At 34.3% G+C, this 18340-nt stretch overlaps 1 protein-coding gene across 1 annotated transcript; it reads left to right on the top strand.

Moving 5' to 3' along the window:
- Positions 1-1537: 1537 nt before the first annotated feature.
- Positions 1538-11162, top strand: LOC115440991 (ATP-dependent RNA helicase DHX33). Its single transcript, XM_037441868.1, is given in 13 exon segments — positions 1538-1924; positions 2423-2632; positions 2792-3014; positions 3422-3606; positions 3725-3800; positions 4206-4393; positions 4679-4852; positions 5133-5257; positions 6261-6385; positions 6461-6625; positions 6706-6834; positions 7047-7139; positions 7142-11162. Coding segments are annotated over 13 exon segments (2142 nt in total). The 5' UTR covers positions 1538-1679; the 3' UTR covers positions 7346-11162.
- The last annotated feature ends 7178 nt before the right edge of the window (positions 11163-18340 follow it).

Below are 18340 nucleotides of genomic sequence, written 5' to 3'. Positions count from 1 at the left end.
AAACAATGGACATTACATTACTGCGTTTCGAGTCGCGAGCGAGAGGGAAATATTTTGAGGGTTAACATTACAAAATACTGTAAGATACGCATTGAAACGCCGAGCCTCACTACGCCTCGCCTCATTTGAAGTAGGACGTTGTACCGGCTCAATGCTAAAAAGAGGCTACTCTTACAAACTCTTTTTTATGTCATGTCCTACCCAACTCTAGTCATTACCTAATTTTTTTTTCGTCGCCCTTAGAGGGCAGGCTATAGTCTTACGACCATACTGCCTAGTTCTGTCATTACCTAATTCGGATATGAATTTTCCAGACTTCCCAGAATCATACCTATATTATAATTCTCTTTGATCATACCGGAAGGAAAAAAAATTCATAGTAACATATTTTTGAAGCAGAGGCTCAAAATAAGGTCGAGCTTATACATTCGGAATATCATTCTGAATTCATAATCTCAATGGACGTAATATTACCATACGAAAAATAATAATGTTATTGTGAGTGGATTTTTACGTTGCAGCTGTCGATTCATATTCGTCGTTAGGAGCCTTGCTTGATTTTTTTTACTGAACTATTATAACCTACCCCTATCTGTCTGCGAGGGCTGCAGCGCGCCCTGGGTAGGTGTGCGGCGAGAGGCGGTGGTGAAGCAGCTTGCTGCATTTTATCATTTTACCGTCAACCAAATAGCATTACTATACTTGCCATTAACGGTCGCGGCAGCAAACGTTTTCTCCGACTGCATTGACGGCGTAGTTGTAATGCGTATGTGGTACGAATGCGACTACCGCGCTAAGGTCCTGGGTTCGGATCCTGAGTCGAACCACACAGACATGGTTTTTTATTTTAAAGAAAATACTCAGTCTCAACTGAAATTCAAGTGTAATACCTCCGTGCTTCGGAAAGCACGTAAAGCCATTAGTCGTACGCCTGTTATCCCTTCAGTCATGTCGGTTTGCCGTCTCATCGGATTACAAGTCTTACGTAGTATTTGTATTCTCTTTGATTACAAGAGTGAAGGAAGAGAGAGTGCATCTGTGAATTGCGCATACACTTGTACATTATAATATCACCTGCGCACCTGATCTCCGCTGTGATGGGCGTCATGGTCGAAATTGGCTGAAAGGGAATCATTCATTCATTTTATTCCGGTTGGTATGTGCCCAATGTATATAAAATTGCATTTATATACATGGATCATCTTTTATTTTATGATGTAAATGCTGTTATTAGTAATGTTATTAATAACTTTTAGGAACGGAAAGCAGACATAGCAAGCTCTGAATATAGTACTGCCGCAAATATTGAATGTGTTTATTTTATATGTATATATGTAGAGAATTCTTATTCTGGTTTATTAATCCTATAAAATTAAATTTTGGGTATCAGCCATGTATGTACACAATTATATCACCAATTGGAATACGTTTCCGGATGTCATGCCCGGCCCCTAGCTGTCATTGTCAAAACTCAAATGTCAATTGGCCGTATGGACTAGAACCGTTTGCCTTCCCAATAAAAAGGGAAAATTAAAAAAGTAAACAATTGTCAATTACTGTCAACTGTGTTGCCGCCTGTGTTCTGGAATGTGGTGGTATTGAATCTTGATTTAGACTGCGAAGTGCGTGGTAAAACTGTTTTCGTTATTGAATTTCAAGATCTACTACAAATTATAAAAATGGATTCAAAATATACTTCAATAAGTGGACCGCATGAACTCAAAAACAATTTTAAACGAAAAAATAACATAATAAATTTGAATGTTAAGAAAATAAAGCTGGGCAATGGTATTATTGTTAAATCTAACCCAAACATTGCAGCAAATGCTGAGGATCATAATAAAAATAAAAGCAATTTGCAAGAAGTCACAGAAGACATACAAAAAATAAGAAAGCAACTCCCAGTGTATATGGTGAGGGGGAGGTAAGGTTATTCTATTTAGTTTTAATATTTAATAGTTCTCTTTTTAATTTTTTTTGAGTAAATTTTATATCTTTAAGAGTATGTAAAACTTTTGGCCTTCTTATCAATCTGTATTATGATAGGTTGTGTACTAAAAGATATTACTGGTGCTAGAAGTGTTTCTTGAACATTAACAACACATTTTGTTACTGTAGGTGGCTTATTATTAACAACATGATTTCTAAAAGTCAGGTCATCAGTTGTTAAATCATAATCGAAAATGTATTACATAAAATATATATATATATGATACAGCAAAACCACCTTTCTACATTGGAAATTTTGTTATCTTTCCAGGGGGTCTTTTTGGATTTTACTAAAAAAAAATTACCTACTATAAAGGAGTGTTGTGAAGTGTACTACATTCTATAACTTACTTTACTTCAAAGTAACAAATTAACCAAAATTAAGATTGTATTGCTTTGTTAAAATGGCTAAAATTTTCAATATAATTTTCAGATTATTGGAAGAGATAAAAAATAATCAAACAATGATTTTAATTGGTGAGACTGGAAGTGGTAAAACAACACAAGTACCTCAAATTATCCATGAACAACGGCTGGAAGGCACTGGTGTTATAGCTGTTACCCAGCCAAGAAGAGTTGCGGCTATCACCATAGCTATAAGAGTTGCAGCTGAAATGAAAACGGAACTTGGCAGTATTGTTGGGTAACTTGTTTCTCAAGATACCTTTCTTTCTTTTTATAACTCAGCCATATTATGGCCTTATTACAAATGATATAGATTTTACACTACCAAATTTCGTTACTTAATGTATTTAAACAATCTTAATGTAGGCAAAATAACCAATTACTTATTTTATTTAAGATATTCAGTGAGATTTGAAGATGTTACTAGTCCAAGAACAAAAGTGAAGTATTTGACAGATGGTTTGCTTCTTAGAGAGGCTATGTTAGATCCATTACTGAAGAAGTACTCCATTATAATATTGGATGAAGCCCATGAGCGTACCATCAGCACTGATGTGTTATTTGGTATTGTTAAATTAGCACAGAAAGAAAGAAATGAAAAAAATCTTAACCCTTTAAAGGTAATTAATGTATTTTTTTTATAATATATATATTTTTATGACTGACTGGAAAAGGAGAATGGAATTTAGATATTACATGATTATGTGCAAACAAGTAAGACTTAAGTTACAGGAAAATGCTCAAATTTGTCTTGCCTTCATTATAATAACCAATCGGATCACTAGTGCTTGTTTATTGTTTTACTAGTAGTTAAAACATGTCTTATAGAATTGGTTCATATCTAGACAAATATATTAGAGGCCCCCAGCTTATAGAAATTATAAATTGTGATATTATAATAATCTTTGTTATATGAAAAAATTATTAGGATTACATGATTTACGGCCTAAATGTTACAAGCCTGTATCACATGGGACTTCTATAAATGAAATATTATATGACATATTTTTTTTATCATTACTTTTAGGTAATAATAATGTCTGCCACTATGGATGTAGATGCATTTAGGAAATACTTTGACAATTGTCCGGTAATATATTTAGAGGGTAGAACGCACCCTGTCACCATATATCATTCAAAGTTAAAGCAGGAAGATTATCAGTACGCAGCTATCTGCACAATATTTCAGTTGCATGCAACAACTCCGGCTGAGTAAGTTATATTTCTTATTAATTAATTTAAAAAAGTATAGACTCGCACTTGACTTGACTAGTGAAATAATTTGTGCAAACATGTTTATTTAAAGCTTAATTCCTGGTATTACTTACAGTCATGGATTCCTTGTCTTCTTAACTGGTCAAGAGGAAATTGAGACAGTGATGTATAATATCAAGCAAATTGCAAAAGTAAGTGTTAAAATAATATGAAAGAAAAACGATTTTTATGATTATGGCCTTCATGATTCCATCGTGACCATGACGACGGTAGTGGTCGAAGCGTCGAAAGTAAAAATTAAACATTTTATATAAAAAAAATGATAGAAAAATCACATTGCAAAATTTTTTTATGATATAAATTTTAAAATAATATTTGTTTGTCCCTTTTAACTCTTTAGGATTGAGCTGATGTATAATAATGTTACTTATATAAATAAGTATTTATTGCCAAATTAGTAAAAATATAACATGACTAATCTTTTCTTTTGTTGATTCAGAATATAATATCAAGTGTTTACATAAAATGTAATATTTATATTTTATCTGAAAATTTCATTGTATTTATTTGCTTTTATGCTAGAAACATAATTCCAGGAAGCAGCTGGACCTCCAATCAGGGTTTGTCCATTGTATGCAGGTCTTCCGCCAGCTCAACAGCTTCAAGTTTGGAAAGAGACACCTCCGGGAGTCAGAAAGATAATTCTCTCAACAAATATCGCCGAGGCATCCGTCACAATACCTCATATAAAATGTGTCATCGATACTGGAGTTGTGAAAGAAAGGTAAAATAAATTGGTATTAGCCTATTTTAAGATGCAAAACCTTATAAAAAAAGAGAATATTATCAAAAATCTATTTGTAAAGTAATAAGGGTGGTTAACAGATTTACTGTGGCTCATGTGAAGGTTGTTTTTTTTTCGGCGCCGCAGTTAATTTTATGAACAAAAAATATAGTCTGAAAAAATCCTTATTTCCGTTTAATTAAAATTCACGTTTATAGTCGAATGAATTGATTGATTCGGTTGAATGTGAGTGGCGGTGAAGTGTACGTGTCCGCGCTGTGTCAGGACGTGGTGCACGAGCACGGGCGCGGAGCGGCTGAGCGTGCGCGCATGCGCGCAGGCGGCGGGATGGCAGCGCGCAGGACGGGCGGGCCGCACCGCGCCGGGCGCCGCCTACCGCCTCTACACCGCCGATGACTTCAAGCGCCGACCGCACCACCCCTCGCCAGAAATTGTTAGGTGAGTGTATCACTTTCTTTGAATAATATTACTATTACTAGTGAACCAAATTCTAACAACTATATAACCATGAAGGTAAAATAAGTAAGGATACTTCTTTTTAAGATTTTGCTTTTCTGCTCACTAATAGCACAAAACAATTAAAATTATTCCAAATGTCATGTGTTTTAAAACTTTGTTTTACCTTATGACAATAAATAAATATATTTTAAATTAAACAAATGTTATGTAATACAAGTAACCAAGTTTTGTTATGCAAATGCTATAATTGTATTTCCAGGTGTCCGCTGGCCCCAACACTACTAATGCTGGTGGCTGCTGGAATTGAGCCCACCAACTTTCCTTTGATGGATAGTCCTCCAAGGGATTCCATTAGTGCTTCATTAACTCTACTGAAGGAATTAGGTAATGTATGTTAATGTGTATCATTTTATAAGAGTTTTGCTATGATCCCCAATGACTGGGTGACAATTAATGCAGACCTTATTTTTATGTGGGTCTAAAAGAAAAACACTCCATACAGTTATACAGTTATATCCAACACACAAAACAGAAGGCACCATTAAACAGAAGCACAAGCACAAAATAGTCTACAGTGAAGTAACAATGGACAGTTCAACATTACAACACAGAAAGGAAGAATTAAGAGGAACTAGCATACAAATATAACATTCCGCGTAGCGTAAGCGGCAGCGGTAGCGGGAGCGAGCAGCGTGCGTTCCGCGTCTATTACAGGTCTCGACTGGCTGGTCAGCCGGCGATGTGACGTGGCGCTGCAACGTGTGCGCACCGCACCGCACCTCACACCGCTGACTCCTTGTGCGTAAGGATATACCTATACGCAGAAGGTGTGACACTGCTCGATGGTTGATGTTGATATCGACATCGACAAATGGTTACGCATTGAAGTAATGTGCTTGTATATATCTAAGTAATAAATATAATATTATGATTGTTGTGAATAGTTACTGTAAGTGTAAATAAATATATATAATGTAAAAATATACTTTTTATGTAGATAGATATTTTATATATAATTATGTTCAGTGTAGGAAAGTTGCCTACAATTTGTTTGTTATTTTCTTTATTTTCATCACCAACTTTGGTTAAATCTATTTATGATTTGAAAAGTAATATCTGTGTCACGTGTTTCCTGCTTGAAGAGCATAGAATTTACGTAAAGTTGTAAGTTTTTTTATTGTGCATTAATCCTAAATAATAAATATTAAATTACATACTGTGTACGTTTTTCTGGACAAAATAATAAAATAAAAAATATAATTAAATATCGCGTAGCAAGTTTTAGAAGTAAATCCCCTGAGGATATTATATAGAAATAAGGTTGGTGGTTAAGCACATCTTAAAAATATTTTCCTTGAAAAAAATAAAATAATAATGTTAATTTTAGGTGCCATTGACAATGAGGGTACACCAAAATTGACAGTATTGGGACGTAAAATGTCGGCGTTTCCTATAGACCCTAAATACGCCAAAGTGCTTTTAACCGCTACGGAATATAATTGCTTGGAAGAGGTAAGCGGTGCAAAGTTATTTAATAATAAAAAAGACTTTATTTACTAATTAAATAAATGTTTGATATTTTTATAGGCTTTAAGTTTGGTTGCTGTATTATCAAGCGAAAACATCTTCCATTCCCCAATACATAAAAGAGAAGAGGCGTACAAAGTGAAACAGAAGTTTGTGTCACCCCTAGGGGATCATATAACACTACTGAATGTGTTTAATGCTTACTGTAAAGCCTCTTTAAAGAAGGTATGTAAGAGTATTTAAGACCTCTGTGTAGTTAAATGTAGGCAAACGTGATGATTTAAATATAAATAATTCAATTTCAGCAATGGTGTAAAGAAAATTATTTGAATCATAAGAATTTATCGTATGCGATTGAAGTGCGGAAACAACTACTGTCTATCTGTCAAGGGTTAAACATGGCGTCGTCTAGTTGCGGAGCAGCTACAGATCAGGTTTGTTTTTGTAAAAAAGAAACGTAATTCCTTGCGCCTCATTTTCTTTGTTTTTATTACGTAAAGCAAAGGATTGGTAATTTTTATGTAACCAAAACGAAAATAACTTTCGTAAAATGATTTTAGATTTTTTAAATCTAGTGCGGCATATTGACAATAAAAAGCTTCTGTTACTGGTTTTAGTACTTTTGAGTAACGTTGGTATATTTCAGTTACTAAAGTGCCTGCTGAGCGGTCTGTTCACGAACTGCGCGTGGCTGCGGAGCGCGGGCGGCGGTGCGGGCGGCGGGGCGGGCGGCGGGCGGGGCGGTACGTGACGGCGGGCGGCGCGGCGGCGGCGCTGCACCCGGGCGGCGCGCTGCACGCGGCGCGGCCGGCGCCGGCGGCCGTGCTGTACACGGAGCTGCTGCACACGGCGCGCACCTACATGCTCACCGTGTCCGCCATACAGCCGCAGTGGCTGCACCAAGTCGCGCCCGACTACGCCAGGAGATGTCGCGCCAATCGGTGACGAATGTCAACCAACGTGTTTTATAATGTCATTTAATCTTGTTACTATAGTTCCAAAATGATCACTTATTATTATTAAAAACATTAATGTTGAAATTATATAGGTTAATTTAATGAGTTGTGGTTCTAGTTTGTTATGTCAAAATCGTGTTTATATTTTACAATAATTAGCGCCAGATTGCTGTGTAGTGATATGTCCGACGCACGTTATTTTAAACGTACATTTTGTGTCACATAAAATCACAGATAAAACAATACGAAACATTATAATTCCAAAGCTAAGTGCGGTATTAATATAATATGTTCTTATATTATAATGCATAATAATATGTGAATAGCCTACTGTTTATGTATTTAAAATGGTGCTACTCCACTTGGACTACAAACAAGTATGATGTAGATGAATCTGACCATATGGACACTTTCATACAAATGTGTTTGTCTAAGTGTTTATTTCAAGCCATTTCAAGACCCGTTACTAAGATGCTTTTCTACATTTGTTAACGTTAACGTAATGTATGAAAATGACATATCCTAGCGATAGTGCATCAGACCACAAACAGCTAAAATATTGAAAAGGTTGTATAATTTTAAAATGTAGGTAGGTATTGTAACTTTGACTTTGCGGTTGACCGACGTCGCAGTTCGCGCCTTGACCATGAAGGCTGCAGTCTTCGAAACGTCGGAAGAAAATTATAATATAAAAACCGCGATAAAATCCGTAAAATAGTTTTATTTTAATAGTGTATCGTTAGTATAGTTATTCCCATACGTTTTATATGTTGTCTATTAGTGTTTAATAATTGTAGAAATGCATCTTTATTACGAACTCAGTACTGTTATATTGTTTCCGGTTCCATCAATGTTAACTTTACACCATAATTTTAAATAAGTAAATATATAAATAAAGGCAGTGTTAATGCTCTATGTCTATGGTCTGAATCATAATGTGAAATGATTGGTTTATGGAATCATTGTTCAGATTATGCTCTGTGCACTTGTGACAGCAAGTTGTAGCCGCACTGTTTGTGTTCATAACTATTTGAAATTGAAAATATATATTTTACAACATTTACACAGTTGAAATAAATAAATGTAAATAGGTGCTCAATTCTTGCTGATACATAGTACTTATCTCTTATATAAAGTGGTAGACATTTAAATAACATTAGTGTTAATTGTTAATGTTTAGTGAGTCATTTCAGAAGCAATGCATTTAGTTTTAATTTTTTTAAGTGAATGTGGGTTAGTAAATAGACACACACCCGGCATTATATATAACTATAATTTTATTAGTTATTTAAAAAGTTTGCATTTAGACATAAAAGTTTTAAATATTATTTTATATTTTTACCTTTGGTATTTACACAGTGTTGAAGCTCTTTGCTTTTCAATGTCTTTTAGTGTGCACATAATTATGTTTTAATTTTAACTTACGAGTAAAATAAACACATTTAATATGAATACTTTCCGAACCCACATCAAAGGGGGGGTCAAACTGGGGCTTATGTCCCCGGTGAAGAATTCAAACTTGGCAGACTAATATGCAACTCATCATTAACATAACTTTGACTACTGAGACGTCCAGTACATTAAAGACATAAATAATTATTTTCTGCGGGGCGCGAAAATATGATGAGAAAGGTAAAAATATAGGTGGGTGGGGGCCGCACGTTTAAGATTTTGCCTCGCCCCAAAAAAATTCAAGAACCCGGGGCTGATACATACTTAAAAGTTTTTTTTCATATGGATTATGTGAGACTATAGTTTTATTTTTATAATTTTGCACGATGAACGAACAGCGAGTAGAACTAGAAACGAGTTGACGACCATCGAGTTGCGAGTGTATATTTTCCGATAGTTTTGTCACTGGGCTACAGCAAGTGTACAAGAGCGACGGGCGATAACTCGAACTGTAGTGGAGAATGACTGCTGGGAGTCATTCGGCGAGTGTTCCGACCGCGAAGTGAGGAGCATTCAACGAGTAATATCTTTGAAAACTTGACGCTACGACAAACTAGTAGAGAGGGAGTTCTCGCCGGCAGTGTGAACAGTCAACAATCAATTGGTTATATAATATTATGTACCTTTTATTCACACGAGATCTACGTCTATTTTACGTTTCTTGAGCGGAAAAATAGTCAAGAGCACGTCGGTTCCTCGTCGGCGTTGAGATTAGTGTCTTTATCATGGGTAATGTATGGATAAAATATTGTAATTATTTTATAACTAGCTTTTGCCCGTGGCTCCGCCCGTGTAAAAAAGTTTTTCGGAAAAAAGTCCCGCTTTATATTTTCTCGGGATAAAATAGAGCCTAAATTTTAAGGTAGATCTCTATCAATTTGTCAATAAAAAGTGCTTTTAATTCCGTGCGATAGATTTTTAGTGAGGCATGTACAAACATACAGACAGACAAAAATTCTAAAAACTGTTTTGGCTTCTGTTGCTCTAAAAAGATCCCCCTTTTAGTTTTTCTTCGATATCTACAATGTACAGTCACCGGCCTGTTCCAATTTTATTATATGTAAAGATTTTAATAGAATATCGTATATTCGTAGACAAAGGCAATGTGTGTAGTATTAGTATATTAGATGAATTGTTAATTTAGTTGTAATTTAATATTATTAAGGTATGTTTTTAAAATTTTACAAAATAACATTAAAGGGTTAATATTCGCTGTATGGTTGCTTTATTGACATATTTAATGTTATTTTGGTTTGCCATCGGCAGCGGAATGCTAACTAAAATACTAATATATAAATATTAGGTTCTGGACCTACTTTATATTATAATAGAGATCTATGGAATTTCCCATGGTTGGAAGGCCTGATTTATTGATAATAATGCTACGTGCCAGTGGCTAAGGGTGGAAATTTCACATAGTAATACATCGTCCAATAACTTGTACTTTTGTCTCACGGTGTCGCTCGCATGATAACCCTTGCTGGAATAAATACCCACGGGCTCCTTTTTCGGGATAAATGTTAAAACATAGTCTAAGCGGCAATTCAGAAGGTATATTAATGTGCCAAAATTCATTAAAACCGGTACAAAGGAACACATTTACTTTTAAAAAACAAACTTTCTAAACTAAAACTAACTAAAGTTTCTAAACTTTGCAACGTCAAACTTCGCAAACGTTCACATTTATAATTTACTAATTTTTGCTATTTGTTTTGCTCGCTTCGCAACCAGTGCAGGGGTAAAAAGAGGCTATAGTAGCATTTCCAAAACTATGGGTCCCGGACCACTGGTGGATACTGTAAAATTTTCAGAGTCCTAAAAGTAGGACAATACATCAACTGACGGCGAACAGCGGGACTGCCATTGACGGACCATGGACGAGAATAGTAACTAAAATTCTTACTGAAACAGCATTCCTTGTAATTTAGTATTGAAAATGATTTTATGACAGCCAAGAGATGAGTCCAGAATTTAGAAGTTTTTGTTAGGTTGCAATCTCCTTTGGCAATTCATTTATAGCATTCAGGAATCGGGTAGTATGCAGTTTATTAGTGTCTATTTCCAGAATCTAGGTAGTCGTTCAACCAATCATTGTTTTCAAATAAACTAAAGATTTATCTAGTAATATAGATTAATATAGTGTTAAATTAATTTTAACTATTTGAGAACTATGCACAGAAACGTAGCCGAGTAGAATCGTAAGTAATATGCATCTGCCCTTCGCCACTGTCACGTGCCCGTAAAATAAGTGCCTGCTGTTAAACAATGTGAATATTTTTCAAAATATGTGACTATACTGGTACCTACCAAAATATGAAGTAAATACTTTTTTATAATAAACATTTTTACATGTATTCAGACGTTTTATTTAACGCCATTAAGTTTTGAAATTAGGCTAGGGTTAAAAAATACTTTCTGGTATTGAGGGATGGAGTAACTTCAATACCTAAGTATTAGAATTACAACTCGCATTCTTCTAGAAGTTATCATGAACAATAGCTACTCACAAAATAGACCACAATACCAGAATATTCACAGTTGATCGACATACGTACAACACTGAGTGCAAAAGGCTGGCTGGCAGTGCCAGCTAGAGGAAGGTTCTCGGACTATTTTAGACCTTGTCGTATGTCTTGTATAGGGTTACCCTAAGACAAGGATTTGCCGCATTTAACGCGCCTTTTAAGGTTATATGCGGCTGGCATTAGTCTATGACAGGCATTCTTGAATTTGGCGCCTATCGCTTGCCCGCTAACGATTTTATTGTTAAAAACAAAGAAATGTTGGTAAAAATGATGTCCTTGAAAAAATATTAGTTCTCTTAGCGAATAAAAAAGAAAATAAATAAATAGGTACATACTTGTCATTATAATTATAATCTATCTGTTTTTTACGTATTACTCACAGTTTTTTACTATAGGCATTTTTTTTTATTTACATGTAAGTACTTTTCTAGACTGAGGCATTTTATACATTCCTCTGTATAGAAATTGTCACCCATGTTTTGTAGGTATAGATATACGAACCTGATCATTGGATATAACAGCAAGAAATTGGTGCTTGTTGCCAAACATTTTGAGATAGTAGCGCACACGGATATTGTCTTACTTTTAACTTATGAAGACCGTTAGTAAGATAGAGTCTAAGATTATCGAGTTTCCTCGGTATTAGAGAAAAGTTACCTAGATTCCTAGTCTAGCCTTCATTCTCAAAAATAAATCGTGACGTAAATCATGTAAGGTTCTTACATGGCGTTGCTACGACTTGAAGGCATTGAAAACCATTATTACGCGATTTAAACAACTAAGACGATTCTAGACGTTTTCGTTCTGGTCGAAGCTAAATTAAGATAATAAGTAATACGCATTAAACATTTAGTTAATTACTTGAGACCCTATATCTATAAACTATGTTCGGTACCTGGAAAGAAATTTATTTAACGTGTTTACATTTCCATTTTCTCCTTTGTGCTATTTAAGTAGTTTTATAACATTCCAAATATTTGCAAATCTACCGACTCGTTGCTGAATGTTGTAAGTAGGTAAGCATTAAAGTAGGTTTTACCTGAAAGACACTTTTCAAATCTTCCGTCGCGTGATGCGTCTCGACTCACCGCCTCACTCCAAATAGTATAGAAATTCGTTTACAAGCTAAAAGCTTTCCATTTGCTGGGTAAAACGCCGAGGGTATAAAGATGGAACACGTCATCTTCCCAGTCCTCTATCATTGAGTTATGTACGTATGAATATGTATGATTTTTTTTGCATATATTAAACATTATTATTTATAGTAAATGCAACTTTTTTACTTTTGTAAATATTTTGACGACATCAGATGTGTTTTTTACTGATACATTTGTTAAACATTGTTTTGGTCACATTTTGTCCATAATTAATTATAATGTAATCAACACAATTACTTTTCATTATTAACTGCTTTGATAAAGTAGTTGTATTGTATGCGCGCTGAAAATTTGAAGAGACTTTATTATTAGTAGTTACATGGTTACTTAGAGTCGCTTTAAGTTCTTACGCGGCAATGCGTGATGTGTGAAAAGCACCTTAGGTACTTCGGTAGGTACATAAGTATAGTAGAAGTAAGTAGGTATACGTGATATGTGGACGAGCTTAGTGAGCGGTATCGCGGGCGAGGAGACAATCTCTACGATGGCTCATTCGATGCTGCAACGAACCGAGTGGAGAATTGAATTGGAACCAAATGAACCGTGCGATCGGCGCCGTCGGATATAAACTGAACTAGAACCGAACCCTCTGATCGTGAAATAGGAAAAATATTGGACCACTACATATATGCAGAAAGTAGGTATATATTTATTATTTTTTTAGTAGATGTAATACTGAAATTGTACGATGGAATAATGTGTAAGTATCTAAGTACTTATTGTGTGCAGAACATGTAAAGTGGCCACAGACACTCCGGTAATAAAGTAAGGTTAAACTTACGGCTGCCTGCAAGAGAAGGAAGTGTCTGTGGACTACTTCATTTCCGTGCGTGCGTCCGCGGCTAGAGCCCCTATTTCCTTTGGACTGATATTCCGTTTATGACCGCGGTTAAAGATATTATCCTAAGTCGGTCTCGGTTCTACACATTTATTCATAAAACTATCTAAACATTTTTTATACTTTACCTTTACGGTTAAGATTTTTTATCCTCATAACTACATAGTTGAAAGTACAGGTTAAAGGTATATCTATTAAAGATAGGTACTTATTGAATACGATAAGGTTATTAGATAAATAAATAAGTGATGTGATTACAGCATAAATACTTACTTTTCCATAACAGAGAACAATGCATAAGAAATCTGAGAACCTCAATACTGCCGACCGAATCTAATTTAATTGGAAATGATATTTCATGAGACAATCACTAGGTTCTTGTCGCATATTTGATGGTAAGCGGTGTGCCAGTCCATTAACAGTATTTAGTATCACCACCCAGATCTTTCTAGCACTGCAAGGTCACTGCGCTTATTACGTCACGATATTAATGATAAGGCGATTATGTCCTTCAAACTGGGACACTATTATATAGTAAGTACTTAATATTACGTGTCTGCTGCGTTGATAGAAATATAGAAAGCGGCGGTAGCCCTACCTACCCAGACATACTCTTGCATAGATGCGAACTAGACTAGTTCCCAACATAAATATACTTAGATATAATATATAAAAATGTCAACACACAAATACATTAGTGATACAGAAATAACAATAACAAACTTATCTTCTATTACCGAAAGCATTAGTGCTAATGTATAAAGTTTCAGGACATAATGCGCAGGCAAGATGTTAAATGTATCTATAATATATGATAATAAGTCGCAAACGAGCAAAATAATATAAGGCAGCAATATAACACAACATAATAATAAAACTACGATGCAACGCATAGAGGACACACATATAAGTCTTTAGAATAATTTGGCAGCCTAGGCCTAGCCATTTGCCTTTACATTTCATATACCAAGTGAGAGGTTTTTGGACGCCCAACTTTCCATTTTAGATGATTTTTCAGTTATTATGATTAATTTTTGATGTCAAGACTCTTCTCAGGAAATCGTATAGGTATCAAGTTCAAATTTATATCAAATGCTCGAGTGTATTCTCGATCTCTTTCAGCTGTGACAACATCGAACTTGTAGGTCAACACGATCAAAATATATGACTGTTTATGTCGCATATTTTGCGATTTCACAAGAGTATCAAAACCTATAGGGTACTCCTTGTTGACTTAGAATCATAAAATTTGGAATGAATTCAATATCTCACAGCACAATATATGAAGGAAACATTCTGAAAACCGTAAATATGTACTTCAATAACAAAAATATTTGAATAAATTAATGCATATTTATTATTTGCGGTTGGTGCAATGACTGTATCTCGGGATCGAACGGCAAAGTTGAGTTTGTTAAGTTTGCCCTCATTATTTAGATACCTTAACTACAAATTTGTAGGGAATCCTCGGTGCACGAGAACAACTTGCCTTTAACCGTTTTATTTTTAAATTCAGTAACTATTGCAAAATAATGAATATTTAGATACTTATTAAATCAAATAGAATGTTGAATAAGTAGATACCTATATTAAATAGTCTTAATAGATATATTAGACTGAAATTGTGTATAAAATCCATCAGAAAGATAAATAGGTCTACATTCCTTATTGTTGTGATAAGGACTTTGAATGATAAAATCCTTAATACCTCATTTGCGTATCGCTGTACAAACTTTTGCATAAACAAGATTAAGTATTTTGCATACATTTATTCTGTATTATATTGAAGAGATCATGATAAGATGAATTATTAAACCAATTCTCCAAACTTCACAGCATTCATTCATAATATTCCTCAATGCTGGCTTTGACGGTTTCTATAAGCACAACTTGTTATATTAATCGAAATGTATGCTTTTACTTTGTTTACATAAAGTATTAAAATAAAACTGTAGTAACCGATAATGTGGCGTGGAATGTGTAACTACGTAAGTAGTTAATACTCGTAGAAAACAGTTAATATATAAATAGATAAATAAGTATTGAGGCGAAAAAGTCGTGAAACAGCGTGTCGCATCAAGATGATAACTTTTATAAAATTCTGCTGGCCTGAGGCCATTCAATAAACACTTTTTTATTGCTTCCAATAGAACGACATCACAAAATATTTGCTGCGTCCCCATACATCAAGCTTTCGAATTGGTTACAAACCATTAACTTTAGAAGAACTGCAATAGTTTCACTAGTAAGACTCGTAGTTTCCGATTCCGTAATGTAAAATCATAAAACCGGCCAACTCGTATCGATTTATATTGCTAGATAAATATAAATCGTTAGAGTTATATATCCCATAATGTTTTACATCCGAGGATATTTTGTACTTCTAAGTAACATAAGTACGCTTTTTAACTTTAAGATTTGTAAGTAGGTACAGTTTATTTGAACGTATAATATTATGTTGGCATACAAAAAATAAACTATCTACGACTGCATCGACATATTTGGCGGTCCGGCTTATAAAGTAAATATATATCTTCCATTGCTTGTGGTAAACAAACACATAAATAAACTCGGACACTAACATAATCCTCAATTAGCAACTACAGCTACTCAGCATCAATGGAAACAGCATGAGCTGGCTAGCTCGGGCTAGGTTCCGGACAGTTGAACATGTACTATGTAAATAGCCTCTCGAATGTCTAATAAGTACGTATAAGTTATCGGTATTAGTACATAAACAAGTGTTCCTAAAGACAACAAAAACGACCCTATTATCGCCATTACCTAAATGGTCTTTTAATGCACGTTGCGTATTGCAATTAGAAAAATATTGTTCCTTCTTTATGGCAGCGGAATAAATTTAATTGACCAATTTATACACCGTATAAATATGGAGTTTATAATATAGGGGATGTATTTTTGACCTTCGTCAGCTTTTCTCTATTGTAGGCAATTTTTTTAGGGCCTAAATCATAAATATTAAGTATTATACCAAATTAAAGACGAAACGACATTTTCAATGTTTTTTCCAATCGTACTTTAATTAATTTGATAAGTATCACAAACATTTGCGTTTCTAGTGTTATGGCACCATTACATTTATTAGGTTTAGCTTGCTGCTTGTTCTGCGTGAAAGACCTTGCTTGGAATTAAACCACCTCTGTGTATTTTCCGGGATAAAAAATAGCTTATATGTTAGTCCGGAGCTCTGTCAACTAAATTGTATTCAAATCTATAACACAGTTTCTACGTTTACTTTAACAAACTGGACGAGAATTTCGTTTTCAAATGTACTCGAAAGTGGTTATCTATTTTAGATTTGGTGTAGAAAAGTCGTTTGAAATATCTTTAAAGATAGCATCATTTAAAGTCAAAAAGTTTACGAGATGTAGCCGACCAACTTTAAATATGATTATTTGAAAACTATAACAGTTGATTCTACGAATCAGCGAAAACAACTTTGTGTTAAGATAACGATTTTCGATGACTACTTAGATCGCATCATATATTGCTTTTCTATTATCACTTCAAAATTCATTATAGAAATATTACAATTAGATTCTTTGGTCATTTTTCTTTTGGTTTTAAATCTACTGCGTATGAATAATGTCTATTTGATTTTCTTTGATTATTATATTATTTTTATTTGATTCTCATTGATGGGTTAGATTGATCTATAAAGCTTTTGTTTTGTATTCCGTAAAACTTGATAGTTACCTAGAAGTTATAGCTTTATAATGATAAATTTGATTTCTATCTCATTGTGGAAAATAAGTCGGCTGAACCGCATGCGTTACCACTTGCATCTCAATCAACGTCTTTAATAACTTCTTCAAGAGGTTACGTCGTCTCTACGTTGACTCTAATATTGATAGCTGTAACATAAAAGTAACTTTGGTTTATATTATTAAGTTGCAAACGTATAGATTTCTAAAAATTACGCATTGGTTATAGATACATACTAATGCTTTGTGAACTAGATACAGGGACATTTGAAATTCATGTAGATATAATAGACATTTGAGCGGCATAGGTACACGTAGAGTTAACGTTATTAGTCGGATTAGCAACTTAACTAAGGATGATTTACGCAGCTTAAGACCGGGAAGCATCGTATGGAAACATTAATTAATATGTTATACAGCTAATACTACTAATTTATTAAATGATAATAATGTTCGTTCACTCAAATTGTTCCCAATCTTAAACCTAAAAACTAACGGATCTCATCATCAGTTTTGACCATCCGGTAAACCAACTAGTGAGTCTCCTTTTGGTGGTTGATATGTGTTCTCCTTATTGTCACACATAGCCATAATAAAAGTAGGTATTTAAACCATTTTAAGGTAAAGAATTGTGTTTGATAATTGTCAGGAAGCCAAGATATTTTTTGTGATTACTAAATCTCACGAGTGCTTACATTACGTAGGTGTATTTTCAAATGAGGTTTATACTAATTACTTTTGAAAAATATAAGCGAATTGACTTATAGTAAGAAAAATCTACCGGGACCTCGCTCCAGGTGTTATCTTGTTGACAAGGCATTGGAATACTGCGGCCTTACTAGAGTATCCCTAAAAATAATATAATATACCAAAAAATAATATAGAACGCAATTCAATTATATAGATATAGCAAGTACGATGAATTTAAAGCATAAGTTCCGCGCTGTAATAATAGCTTAGATACATTTTTCAGCTAGAATTTGAAATAATATCTACGTTAAATTGTCTTCTAGATATCATTGTGATTCCATTTATATTACTCTTATCAAATAGCTAGGCAGCCGGTAGATCTCTGTGTAGCGAGCTGAACATGCAGTTGGAACTAGTCCCATTTCTTGTGAGATTTCAGTTACATTTTCGCTGTTCAAATCTTTGCGCTAATCTTTTTGCAGTCAGTACATTAAAATTTATTATATAAGATTATTCAAGTCTCGCCTATTATAATTTATTGCGGAATTTATTAAAAGATTTAGCTAAACTCTTAAGGCCCCTAAACATATTCCAGAT

Source organism: Manduca sexta, chromosome 23, assembly GCF_014839805.1.
Source record: "Manduca sexta isolate Smith_Timp_Sample1 chromosome 23, JHU_Msex_v1.0, whole genome shotgun sequence".
Taxonomy (NCBI): domain Eukaryota; kingdom Metazoa; phylum Arthropoda; class Insecta; order Lepidoptera; family Sphingidae; genus Manduca; species Manduca sexta.
The sequence above is the reverse complement of the archived record's forward strand: the minus strand, read 5'-3'. Positions and strand labels throughout refer to the sequence as shown.